Here is a 13,855-nt window from a genome sequence, read left to right as displayed (position 1 = left end):
ACTGGTCAAACCAAATTTTGTCAGTAAATAATAATAAAAAAACTATACTCATCCTTTTCTTTTGGGTGCTAGTACTAGTGTAAAACAAAGATAGTATGATTCTCTTTGTCTGTTATCATTATCTAACGCAATTACAATTCTATGTAAATTGCCTTGCAATGATGTATTTACGTATCATTATTTTTTTCCACAGTGCCAGCATATATTTTTGTGCTGACAACCCAAAGAGGGCTAACTGCCAAATTCTACCGACTGATCTGCCAATTCGGCTGAAGCCCTTGTGCGGTACGTGTTATATATTAGAACTGCATATTGCAGTCGAAAAACGGTAGATATCTGGATCAATCCATGTTGCCGTAATTGATTTTTTTAACAAGTCTTATATTATTTTGTCACTGGTGTTCTGAAGTCCGCAACCATGGCTCACTGTATGAGAGTTTTGCATGGCCAGGTAAGTCCTTCGCATTCCTAAATATTCCATGCTACTTAATTAATATAATAAAATTCCAGAAAAGTTTTTATAATTATCGGTTTTAGTGCTGCTCGTATGTTTACATCGTTATCAATGGTGATTGCGAAATACGATTCCGTATGTCGCATATCTGAATGGATAGGTCAGGTCACGCAAAATAAAGTTAACGAGAGGTCACCCCGGGTTATTAGTAGTAATCGTAAACCGGATTTTCTTATTCCAGACATTATTCATGATTATATTGTTTGTGGTACACTTTTTTTTACGTAATTTAATATTTTTTTAATTATTTTTTTTCAGGGTGGTAGGACTAGAACAGTGCTCTTGGAGATCCAGCAGAGATGCTTCAGCGTATCTCCCCTCACGGCCGCGGCCGCCCAGGTACGAAAAACCACCAAAATACCCGTTTTATCACTGTTTTCTTTCAAAAAAAGACATTGTTATGTAACCATCAGTGACCTGAAAATGATGTTTTTTATGTAATTTTGTGGTGTTTTAATGAGTGATATGGTGTTTTAGGTCGCGATGTCGAAACTAGACAAGGCACCACTGCCGTATGCGAAATTGTCCAAAAATTTGGAGATTGTCAAAAAGAGGTTAGGTCGCGACATGACCTTGTCCGAGAAGGTGCTGTACTCCCATCTTGATGACCCCAAGGGCCAGGTGAGTTTATTCTTATTTATCGTTTTTGGGCAAATCCGTGATATTGCAAATAATTGAGGATATCAAGTTGCAAAAATAGATAAGTGCTGATAAAGTAAACAAACAATTTATTGCATATGTGAATTGTTGGTGATTATTTAAAAGTATGAAAAGTTTGAACTAATACACACTACAATACACTTTTAACAACTTTCCTGGTAGAATTTGGACATATTTATTTTTATTCTTATTAGCAGGTCATATAGAACATATTATGTAAAGTTGTAAATATATCTAATTTTAGTTAATAACATTAGTGATACAAAACTGTATGAACTAGTGATACTAAATGTAGTGTTATAATATTTCCAGTTAAACCAGCTCCAATGAATAATTTATACATACACTGTTTTATATGAATATTATATTAATTGCAAGCACATATTTTATGCAAATTAAATGCAGTTCTCCAGTAATTTTTATATTGGCATTAGTAGTTTATTTATTTATAGTCCTTGGAAAATTTTATTAAAAAATTGATCAATTGTATTTTTTGAAACCAGGAAATTGAGCGTGGCACAAGCTACCTCCGCCTCCGCCCCGATCGTGTTGCCATGCAAGACGCCACCGCACAGATGGCTATGCTTCAGTTCATCTCGTCTGGACTGCCGCGTGTCGCAGTACCGTCCACCATCCACTGTGACCATCTTATTGAAGCCCAGACTGGTGGTGTCGAGGATTTGGCTAGAGCAAAGGTAAGTCTGCTCAAGGTATAATAGTCAATTTAGTGCGAGTCAATCGAAGCCATGGTAAAAATAAAATTATTTGTAATATAAATAAGTCTCAATAAGGGTCTATGTAGGTAGATATTTAACAACTGCCCAACCAAGAGTACATTTTAAATATTAAATAAAGTAGGTTGCGGTTATTTTTATGTTGAATTCTTCTTTTTCAGTAGGTTAATAAAAAAGTAATAATTATGCGTCCTATAAGAAAATTAAAAGACTGGCACAAGAAAGAAATGAGTGGCGATTACTCCACCAACAAGAGCAAAGCTCTTAAATTATGATGATGATGATGAATAAATATTATGATTCATCAATGAGTTTTTCGGAACTTATGTACGAAATATCATTTGATATTTACCAGTCGCTTTTCGGTGAAGGAAAACATCGTGAGGAAACCGGACTAATTCCAATAAGGCCTAGTTTACCCTCTGGGTTGGAAGGTCAGATGGCAGTCGCTTTCATAAAAACTAGTGCCTACGTCAAATCATGGGATTAGTTGTCAAGCGGACCCCGGGCTCCCATGAGTCTTGGCTAAAATGCCGGGATAACGCCAGGAAGAAGAAGATGATGAATAAATAATCAGTATTCGGCCGCTAATAGTGGGCAATATTCGGCCGAATACCGAATATTTACAGGAAAACTAAACAAAATCGTTGCCCTGTCCTCTTAAGTGACAACATTCACCTTCACAATACGTGTATGTGTTAGTAAACACAATGACGCTTCTGATAACTGCCAAATGGTACGTAAATACGTAGAATACTCCAGATTCCAGATAACTATTAATACAATGAATAATTTATTGTAAGGTAAGAAACAAACGAATAAAATTAAATAGTACATTACGATACAAGTACGAAAAGTAGGAAATGCGCAACAAGCGGCGATAAATTAAAACGCGACCGAAACGAGTGCTTTAAATCGATACGAGTTGGGAATTACCTTTTCGCACGCGTATTGTACAACGTTTTACAGTACAAAGGGCCATATATTGTACTTATCGCCACTCGTTGCGAATTTTCTACTTTTCGCACTTGTATCGTACTGTACTATTTACTGCTGATGTGCAATAGGAAAGTTTCCAAAAATGCAAAATTTCCACATTGAATACTTTCGGAAAGTTCTCATATTCTTCTATGGAGATCGAAATTTTCCGTTTCTAAACTGAAAGTTTCCTTAATTTTCTATGACAAAACCTTTCTTGAAATTTCGGAATTCTTTTCCAACTTTTTTGGAAATTTACCGATTTCGGAAATCTATTCAAACTTTCCGCAATTAGCACAGTTATCATTTTTGGCTCTGCCTATTCCTGCAAATTAGGCCCATAAGGTCAAAAAAATTGCAGGTCCCTGTTCTAAATCATAACCAGACTTAACTCTCCCCAGGACATCAACGCAGAGGTATACAAGTTCTTGGCTACCGCCGGTGCTAAGTACGGCGTCGGCTTCTGGAAGCCCGGCTCCGGTATCATCCATCAGATCATCCTGGAGAACTATGCATTCCCCGGCCTGCTGATGATCGGAACTGACTCTCACACGCCTAATGGTGGAGGTCTCGGCGGTCTCTGCATTGGTAAGTTTCAAAGATTAAATAAAAATACTTATTCATATTCATATATTTATTGCATCCATGGTAAGTACACAGGTGTTACATAGGTAATAGTCGTTTCACATGGGCCCTGGTAGGGCACGGCAATTCTTCTTAAATCTAAGGATTGAGTTTGTATGTATGTAGGTACCATTAACAATGTCTTATTTCATTTTAAATTAATGAATAGTTGTAAACATTATATAATTTTTAGTAACGTCAATAGTTGTAGTAGTTGTAGTAGTACTTACATATTCTCCTCATAAATCGTGCTCAATGGCGTGCAATAGGAGAGGCCTATGTCCAGTAGTGGACGAGAGTAGGCTGATGATGATGATGATTCTCCTCATCCTGGCGTTTCCCCTGTTGCATTTTAGGGACTACAACAGTTTTTTTACCGAACCGGTAATCATCTGACCCTGGGGAGGAACCCAGAAGGGAAACTGATATAGTTTCTGTCGTTATCGGTTATCTCTGACGATATTTTCCTTCACAAGCGATTGTTAAACATCAAGTAATATATCAAACATAAGTTTTATGAAACTCAGTGGTACGATTCGAGATTTGAACCCGCGATCTTCGGTTTGAAAGCCTCACGCCTTACTGCTAAGTCATCAACGCTTTACAAAGTATCTAGAATATGGCGGGTATAAATACAATACAGTCGTCATCAGATATATCGGAGCGGCCAAGGTGTTCACAATTCACAATATGAAGATGCCTTGAAAATAGAGGCGTGTTCAGATATTGACCGCTCCGATATATCTGATAGCAACTGTACCAAAATAAACGTCCATGTACAGTATAAACTAAGTGTTATTAATTTGATTGGTTATTTCATACATTTACAATGTAAATTATCGTAAACAAAATTAGAGGATCAGAGGGCACACGTAACTTTTATGATATTGATAAGTAAGTTTAATTGTGTGACCCGGACTTACTGTACATTCCGAAATTATATAACTTGTATCATTAAAACTCGAAATTGTAGCTTATAATTTCATGTAAACTAAGGGTCAGTTGCTACTATTTTATTACTAGTTAGCTTTAAAAAATGCTTACTTTAGTGGTTAGTTTTGTAGTACAACTAGTTCAGATATTGAATAATTTTACGGCTTAGACTCACTTGTTTTTAGTCTCTCGCGCGACATGTTTCAGTATGTCTCACAACAGTTTAAATTCAACTAGTTCTGACTTAATTTTATCTCATAAAAATATATTCTACGTTACTTGTTACAGGTATGTAGTTTCTTCTTTGGAAGCCTGCTTAGAATATATTATACAAATGATTATCAATGACGTGTTCTTCAGGTGTTGGTGGTGCTGATGCCGTGGACGTGATGGCTGACATCCCCTGGGAGCTCAAGTGCCCCAAGGTCATCGGCGTCAAGCTGACCGGTAAGCATACAGGACAATAACAGGACAGTGTTATAAGTGGTCATCCATTAATTACGTCACGCGAATTTCTAGGTTTTTTGACCCCTTTGGCAAACCCCTTCCCCCTAGTGTGACGTCACATTTTGTCTACGAAATCCAAATCGAATTAAGTAAGTACCTAAGTATTATTAATATTTTATCAAAATATTTTTGACGATATAAATATTAGTAATTATATAACCCAAAACTGCTTAGGAAAGAAAATTAAACGAATAAAAACGATTATCGTTTTAAAAACTTGTTATTTAAATGTACAGCGAATAAAATAAATTAAATAAATTTTCGGTTACTGATGAAGTTAAAGTGACGTCACAAAGTTTGTGTCTCCCCCCTCCCTCCCCATGTCACATTTTCTTGACCCCCTCCCTCCCCCTAAACGTGTGATGTAATTAATGGATGATCCCTAAGGTCGCAAACGAAAATAATAGTAGTCGCAAACCAAACTGAGGACACGGTCATGTCACTATCTCTCACTCTTATTACGATCACGCAGATGTGAGTTCAGTTCGCAGAGATCACGCAAGTATTACAATATCGGTACAGGCCACGTACCCAAGATGCCAATCGCTTACGCTCCGTAGCGATCGAAACACAACTGTCACTGTCGCACTTATATGGAAGAGTGATAGAGAGACGTTAAGCTTTTCGTTGTCGAAGCGATAGCGATTGTAACCTTGGCTAGGCCGGCAGATGTAGTGCATAATTGTTTTCCATCGTATTTTCTCGGAAACGTTCGCATTTGTCATGCTACTTCAGTCAACCTCAGTACTTTTTGTACCGAGACTGGCTGAAATAGCAAGACACGTTCGTACGTTGCCTTGAAAATACGAAGGAAAATAATTATGCACTACATCTGTAGTTAGTTTGGTTTGCGAATAGTATAGGAATGTCCACTTAGCGGTATGTTAATAACGCCCTGTTGGGCACTTGGAATGGTCAGTCAAGGAGTTAGTCGTAAATATATCAGATCAGAACACTTGAGAAGTGTGTAGAATTGTAGATAATCTTAAGGTCTATATTTGCGTGGCTACACCTGTTGTCTGAGCAACTGTGATTAAATCACTTTGTCGAATAGTGCTAATTAAAATGTTATTGTTTTGGCAATAAACTCTGCCCTGTGTTGGGTGACTACATAAGCATGAAAGCATTTTACCTATAATATTTCCTAATATAATAAGAACAAAGTGTTTTCGCGTTGATTCTTTTATGTACTAGCGACCCTGCCCCGGTATCGTCTTGGGTCGTCTCATTCGTTTTTCGTCATGTTCTTAAATTTTGTCCTATTCTGCTTTCGTCACTCATTCTACATTCGTCACAATCGTCGGTGGCTTTCAAAGTAGAATGAGTGACGAAAGCAGAATAGGACTAATTTAAGAACTTGACGAAAAACGAATGGGACGACCCAAGACGATACCCCTGCCCCGGTTACGCATGCGTTAACAAATTATACGCCTAATCATCAAGAATAACTTTAATGATAGGTGAAAACCGCATGAAAATCCGTTCAATAGTTTTTGAGTTTATCGCGAACATTCAAACAAACACACAAACAGACAGAGGCGGCGGGGGACTTTGTTTTATAAGGTGTAATGATGTATACCTATGTATTATTGATATCGTAAAAATGTGTGTTTGCCAACTTGTAGAACAAAATACAATTCCATATTAAAATTGAAATTAATAGTTAGGTTCCTAGTACCTATTTATAGTGTAAAATAAAATGTGTCATTCAATTATGTGATAACGGATAATGTAAGCACGGTAATCACATCATGGTTTTACCATGATACGACTTTTTACGCCATACTACAATACTTAGGCTAAAAAGAATTAAGTATTTTTGCAATACTTCGGCACTAATTCCTTTTTGATATAAAGCCGTTTGCACTGATACCATTATCAAGAGTACGTAGAGCTACGAAATATGATTTTTAGGCGTTGCCTTCTGCCACTTGATAATACTAAAGATAAACATGGTACCAAAACATCATACGTAAATGTGATAAAAATGCAGCATTTACAGTAAGCGACGTTTTGCAATAATAATCTCAACCTTACTGTCTTCATAGAAAGGTTTAAATTGCTTTGTTTTGCGTATTTCAAGTAAAACCAACAATAAGCCATGGTGTAAAACTAAAAGGACGTATGTATTTATACTCTTCAGGATACACTTACGACATTTAAGATCAGTTAAGTGATATGGCGTCTCGCCAAAGAATCAATGACACGGCTTGTTTATCTTCGCTAATGAAACGCACTTTTACTTTATTTTTAGACGGTATTTTAAACACGCGTTTTGACCTTGAACTTTGTACCCTAACTATACCTATGCCAAAAAATTAAAAACGAAACCGGTATGTAGGTATGTAATGGTGACAGTTTGAAATATGAATCCTTGGGTTGTTCGTATATACGGTGGCTAAAAAATAACTGCATTCCCATTGCTAGGGAGGTTTTGGGATTATATTGGGCAAATTTTACTATGGGACCAACCCCGAATTCGAGAAAAACAAATTTACCCTCCCATAGAAAATGGACCAGCCAAAATGTATGAAACAGACAATTTTTTTTTCGCATTTCAGGTTTGGTCTCATAATAAAAGTTGCTCAGTATAATCCCAAAACCTCCCTGGCAACGGTAAGGCATTTTTTGTCCACCCTGTATAGTTGAAAATTGTCACATCGAGTTGTGTCGACCTAAATTGCGCAGTCTTGTCATCAGCGTATAGCGTAGTAGACAAACTTTAACGTCTTGCACAATGCTTACACACATATTTTAAAATAATTGTCGGCTAATTAAATGGTAATGTAAGCATAGTAAAACATTTTGGTGCTTAGTCATTGAAATTTTTTTACTTGACGGTCCATGGCATTCAATGACAAAGGTTTACCCGTGCTGGAAAAAATAACCTTATATTTTTTAGGTTATGGGACTGATTAAAAAAATGTGCGTAACGGAATTTAGGGCAACGATGGAATGGTACTACTAACCTATACTCAGACACACCCACATTGTCAGAAGAGTATATTTATGAAGTGTTTATGACATGATTAAAAAAAGCACATCATAGTACATTAAGATTTATAATATGTAATGTATTATGTAGTAAATGAGAAGAACCCACCAATGATGATAATGTAAACTCGTCATAATAATGAGATTATCTCAATTAATGAGAAATTAATTATGCACGTGTCCGACTCGAGTTCCGGAGAATGTCTGAGGTCAGTCAGTCAATGTGTTATTAACAAGTCTAATGTCTAATTATTATCACAAGACCTAGTAAACTTATTGACGTTATGACGCTTAATATTAGAAAATAAAGCTCCATATCATGATTTGCCAGTTTATGTTGAAAACGCATTAGAAAATGTATTTAAAAACAATACTTTTAAATACGAGTACATATATAAATTCCCGCAAAAATAGACTAAGTATTTAGATATTTTGATAGGGCCTTTATTTTTGTTTTCTTTTTTACATCCTGTATGAGAGCGTCCTATTCTGTTAACTTCTGTCACATTTTTTTTATGGTTACATTACAAGTGAAACACTAATACATTAAATCCATAATAGTGCATACAAGTGTGCTACAAAAGCGTTCGTCCACTACATAACAGATGTGGTGCATTGTTTGCCATCGTATTTTCTCGGAAACGTTCGTATTCGTCATGCTACTTCAGTCAACCTCAGTACTTTTTGTACCGGGACTGATTGAAATAGCAAGACACGTTCGTACGTTTCCGTGAAAAAAACGAAGGAAAATAATTATGCACTACATCAGCAGGTGTATTATGGATGGCTTATCCACGTGATAAAATAAATGTCACTTTTTTTAAACACCGCGGGATAGAAAGTGACGGATACCGTTTTATCACGCTGTCACGTAGACAAAAACGACAATCATATCCGTGCTGTACCCTTTTAGCTAAGTGAAACTACGTCACATGACCCATATCATTGCGATATGCAACTAAACCGTAACACGATACGAAAATAACGTTTGCCCCATTAATTAAAAGAAGACGACCGAGTAACTTTCAATCCACGTCTGAGCCAAACTATTGTGTCTTATGGTAATAGAGATACGTGCTATATGCGCGTGAGCGTTTGGTTATGTCACGCGACATTGATACTGTAGTGAGTTTATTTTTATCGCGGGCGATCTACGTCTAGACATTCCTATCATGGTATAGTTGGATAATTCTAGATTGTTCAACACGTTTTCGATTCTACGAACTATAATTGTACTGTGAGCGAAAATAAATAAACGGTCAAGAAAAAAGTACTCGTGTAAAATGTTTTGTGTTATTACCGAATATAACTTTTTAATCATGTAGGTACATTTTATTTTCATAAGCTTTGTTTGATAGTTAACTATCTTGAAAGTTCTATATCTCACCGGGTTTATTAAACTTGTATGTATGAATGTATAACTCAAACAAAACAAGTATGTTTTGAGTGTATGTATATAGTTCATTATCACCAGAATTCGGACAATTTATCGCAAAAATAAATATGGTATGGAACATGATACATTTCTTTTTCACAATTTTGACCTGCAGTTTTTGAGTATAATCTGGAAATTTTATGAAGATACTGGGTACATAATATGAGTTTAATAAATCTTGTTCTATTTTGAGATATAAATGATTTTTGATGGGTTTTACGGTTTGTCCGATCACTGATTATCACTAGAGGTACATAAAAAAAATCTTTCATTTCAGACAAAGTCGATATCAATCGTTCCGTATAGTGATCAAATAGTGATCGGTACAGGTATACCCCCTTATTCAAAAACGTTAACTAAAGTTGAAAAGCCGATAATAATCGTTTGTCCCTTTCCATCATTCCGATACGTCGGAAAGGGGCAAACAATTATTATCGGCTTGTTAACTTTAGTAAACGTTTATAAATAAGGGGTTAGTGAATAAAATTATGCCGGCAAATTAAGTCTTATGTCAATGACACACATTGATAGGTTGCGTTTCTTACTTTATCTACGGTATTATGTTTGTAATAGTACATTTCTTTGTTTAAATAAACTCCTTAATGCCAATTTAAGATTTCAGTTTTGTTCAGAAATTTTAATTTTAGTTTAACTTTTAGTTCTGTATAAATCAGCAAAAACTCACGAAGGAGTTGATAACGTGTCTCTTACTAATTACATAGTAATAATAATTTTTGCGTTTTATAAATATATTATATATTTTATAAATACTTAGTTGACTTGATTCGACAGCAAATTTAGCATCATGTGTTAAAAATGCATTCAATACTCTCTTCCAATTTAAAACAGTAATCGAATTACATTTGTTCTGTTTGTTATATAATCGTACGTGAAGCGGCGCCATGTTTTGAGCCGTTGCCAAAAACGTTTATTTACTTTTTTCTTTATGTTTTGCGTATTATGTAAACATTGTAATTGGTACTTCAGTTGACTTTATTTAAGATTAAAATATATTTATGACGATTAATTAAATTTTATTTCTACAGCGCTATCAGAGCAAACAAAGATCTCAAACATATCTGAAATGACTAAAGTCAAGGCGTTACAGTTCAAATGTTTTGGATCATAAAGACAGATGATACTTTGATAAAAACAAAGAAAGAAATAAATAAACATAATAAAACTTAAAAACCTACAGATAAAAAATTTGGCCCAGATCGCCGTCAACGGGCAAGGTCCCCAGAAGGCTGGCCGTATTTCCCCGCTGTATGGCGAAATAAAGCCATATAGGGATCGGTCTAAAACGTTCGCTTTTCCTGTAGATAATCTAAAAGTTAAAGTAAGTACATTTTATGATGTTCACATCAAAGATCTCCTCTTGAATAAACTGTTTGCTGTGCCCTACAGGGTGTCATGTTGTACACAATTCTATGTAATAGGTTAAGATACAATGTGATATGCAATAAAGATTATGAGTATGAGTATGAGTATGAGTAAGACGCACAACCTTAACTCACATTAAAAAAGTTTTAGGCCTAGATATTTATTAAAGTAATCTTTAGAATAAGTACTTAGAATGTTAAAGTACACGTGTATGTAAATATCACGGCCTTCAAAATTTCCTACAAATCAAGTCTAGGAGACATTTTATCACGATAACTTATCCTGGCATAACTATCTCTCTTATACTAGCTAGGCTAGATTAGGTATATCAATAAGAATCATACTGATATTGATATCTCGTATCCGTTACATATACGTCACATAGTTTAACGTCATAGAGAGGCACACCTTTGTTTTAAAATTATGTCGCAATAAAATTAAATTGCGTACCCTCTTCTTTTAATACTTCTGAAGAGGCTGGCAAATTGTTTTTTTTTTACTGGTAATACTTTAGTTTAATAACATTTTTACAACTTAACAAAAACACTAAAACTTATAAATAAAAAATTTGCCCTAAGTCGTAGTCCATAGGTAGGGTGTAAAGAAGGCTGGCCGCATTGCCCCGCTAGATGGGAATGCTGATCTTTTGGGCAAAATATTAGGCCTTTAGTTTTATAGTTATTATGAATTCGTTCTCGAAATTTTATATAGCTACCTGCAGTATTTATAGCGCGACATAAAATAGTAGAAATTAAATAAAATCGAACTAAATATAGTAACAGCACCAGTCATGGGACATTTAAGAGGAAATTTGGAGTATTTATGATATTTCCCTTATACATGTAATTGGTCTACCGCTTAGCGTGTTAAAAGATGAAAGTCCTATCCGTCTTTCATGTTTTAGGCGTGTTGTATCAAAGATACTGCAATTAGTTTCCACATATTTAACAAATTAAAACTATGCTTTTTTTCTCCAGTCATGGACACCAAAGTTCCAGTAATGGGCCCCCGGTAATGGACGTGGATCCAGTAATGGGCCCCCTATAATGGACATTGCTCTATGAGTATAAAATATTGAAATGGGGAATAAATTACGGCAAAATAAAACAATTTTTGGTATAAGCTTTTATCGCTGAATGTATTTTTCTTTCCACAGCCAATTATTATTGTATTAGATCCATCGAGACAATTCTAATATACCCTAACACAATTAGTTAGGGTTTAATGCGCTACAGTTCCCACGGCCACCTCCTGTCTCCATCATCAGATCAGGTCCATGTTATCATAATATTGCATTATCATCCGATTTGCATACTTAATTACGTTCTTACACAGAATTTCAACTGAATCGGAAATCGAAAAGTGGCTCACATTCAGCTACCAAGATTGGACCCACACTAACTAATAGGGCAAGTTAAATAAAAGTTTGGAAAAACGATATTAATTTATCCGAAGTCCGAGAATACCTCCTGATTGACATATTTCTTAAGTATATTTTATTTCTGTATTGTTTAAACATGAAATTATGGCATAGCAAGCATCATTCTGTCATTTGTCCCATCATAGGAGGTATGCAGTTTTACAGCTCCTATAATGGGATTGGGCCAAATACCACTATTTTTTTACATCTGTGGAGTCACAACATAGTGTGTTGTATACCTTATCTCATGGTAAATGCAATTAACAAAACACATTCTAGTTTTCATCAAGTATTATTTAATTAAAATTTAATAAATTAACTCACCTCTCTTAGCGAAGTTGTTAAGAATTCGTAGTGGTATTTTTTTTCAGTGACACGACAACTTTTAGGTTGACGCCAATTTATTAAAAAACAACCAAATGTAATAAAACTACAAACTGAAACAGCTCTAGGACTCTTATTTATGATAATATACAGCCAGTGTTTATAAACTACGTTTAGATACTTATTTTAGAGGAATTATGTTTTTTTGTCCCATTACTGGTTCCACGTCCATTATAGGGTCCACTACTATAAGTGTTCCGTAAACAAAGTTTTGTACGGAACACTAAAAATTTCTGTGCACAATAAATGATCAATGAATATCTGTAATTTCTTGTCAGACTATTAGTGATCCTCTTCGTTGGTAGAATGCTTCTAAATACTAATTTTTCTACAGGAAAGCTCTCCGGATGGACCAGCCCCAAGGACATCATCCTGAAGGTGGCCGGCATCCTGACCGTGAAGGGAGGCACCGGCGCCATCGTGGAGTACCACGGCCCCGGCGTCGACTCCATCTCCTGCACCGGCATGGCGACCATCTGCAACATGGGCGCCGAGATCGGAGCCACCACCAGCGTGAGTGTTGCCACAGAATAAATAATAGTACTAGGTACAGAAGGCTCACTCTCTAACCAAGCGCACCTGTTACGATCAGGACAGATATGGCCGCTAGGTGGCGACAGCGCCACGCGCAGCTTATGGCTAGATTGGCTAGCCACCAAAATTGGTGTGACTGGCTTTACGGGCAATAAAAATGGGGCATGAATGGGGCCAGTACAGTGGCGTGACACCGCTACAACGCGATTGGTTGATGAGTTCGCATCACGCGCGCGATTGGTCGTTAGACAGCACGATTGGCCCGAATTCGTGAGTGACACCGCTGAACTAGTAACATTTTTAGTGCCCGCAAGGCCTGCCCTGAAATGTACGTCAATGTTCCTCCGCCGCCATCGTAGAGTACCACAGACTCGTTGACTCACCGGTATGGCGACCATCTGCAACATGGGCGCCGAGATCGGAGCCACCACCAGCGTGAGTGTTGCCACCATTGGCGTATATCTCAGCACTGAGTCCTGAGATATACGTCAATGGTTGCTAGATGAAGAAACAACTTTCCACCGCCGCCATCGTTGAGTACCACAGACTCGTTGACTCACCGGTATGGCGACCATCTGCAACATGGGCGCCGAGATCGGAGCCACCACCAGCGTGACCGCTGCTAGCATGACGTATATCTCAGGACTGGCCTTACGGGCAATAAGAATGGGGCCAGTACAGTGGTGTGATACCTCTACAACGCGATTTGTTGATGAGTTCGCATCATGCGCGCAACTAGTTGCGTTACACTGCAC

The 13,855-nt window shown here is 36.6% G+C and overlaps 2 protein-coding genes across 2 annotated transcripts in view; one reads left to right on the top strand and one right to left on the bottom strand.

Annotated features, from left to right (window-relative positions):
- The window catches only part of LOC134667489 (adenylosuccinate lyase), a 382,878-nt gene that overhangs the window by 215,407 nt on the left and 153,616 nt on the right, over positions 1 to 13,855 (bottom strand). The window lies entirely within an intron of this gene.
- LOC134667509 (probable aconitate hydratase, mitochondrial) overlaps positions 252 to 13,855 on the top strand; it is a 30,258-nt gene continuing 16,654 nt past the window's right edge. Inside the window, exons 1-7 of the mRNA XM_063524937.1 lie at positions 252 to 451; positions 773 to 853; positions 992 to 1,135; positions 1,678 to 1,869; positions 3,288 to 3,474; positions 4,804 to 4,890; positions 12,901 to 13,079. Coding sequence (XP_063381007.1) covers positions 419 to 451; positions 773 to 853; positions 992 to 1,135; positions 1,678 to 1,869; positions 3,288 to 3,474; positions 4,804 to 4,890; positions 12,901 to 13,079 — 903 coding nt within the window. The 5' untranslated portion in view covers positions 252 to 418. The remainder of the gene's footprint in view (positions 452 to 772; positions 854 to 991; positions 1,136 to 1,677; positions 1,870 to 3,287; positions 3,475 to 4,803; positions 4,891 to 12,900; positions 13,080 to 13,855) is intronic.

Source organism: Cydia fagiglandana, chromosome 9, assembly GCF_963556715.1.
Source record: "Cydia fagiglandana chromosome 9, ilCydFagi1.1, whole genome shotgun sequence".
NCBI lineage: Eukaryota > Metazoa > Arthropoda > Insecta > Lepidoptera > Tortricidae > Cydia > Cydia fagiglandana.
This window is presented reverse-complemented; position numbering and strand designations above follow the sequence as displayed.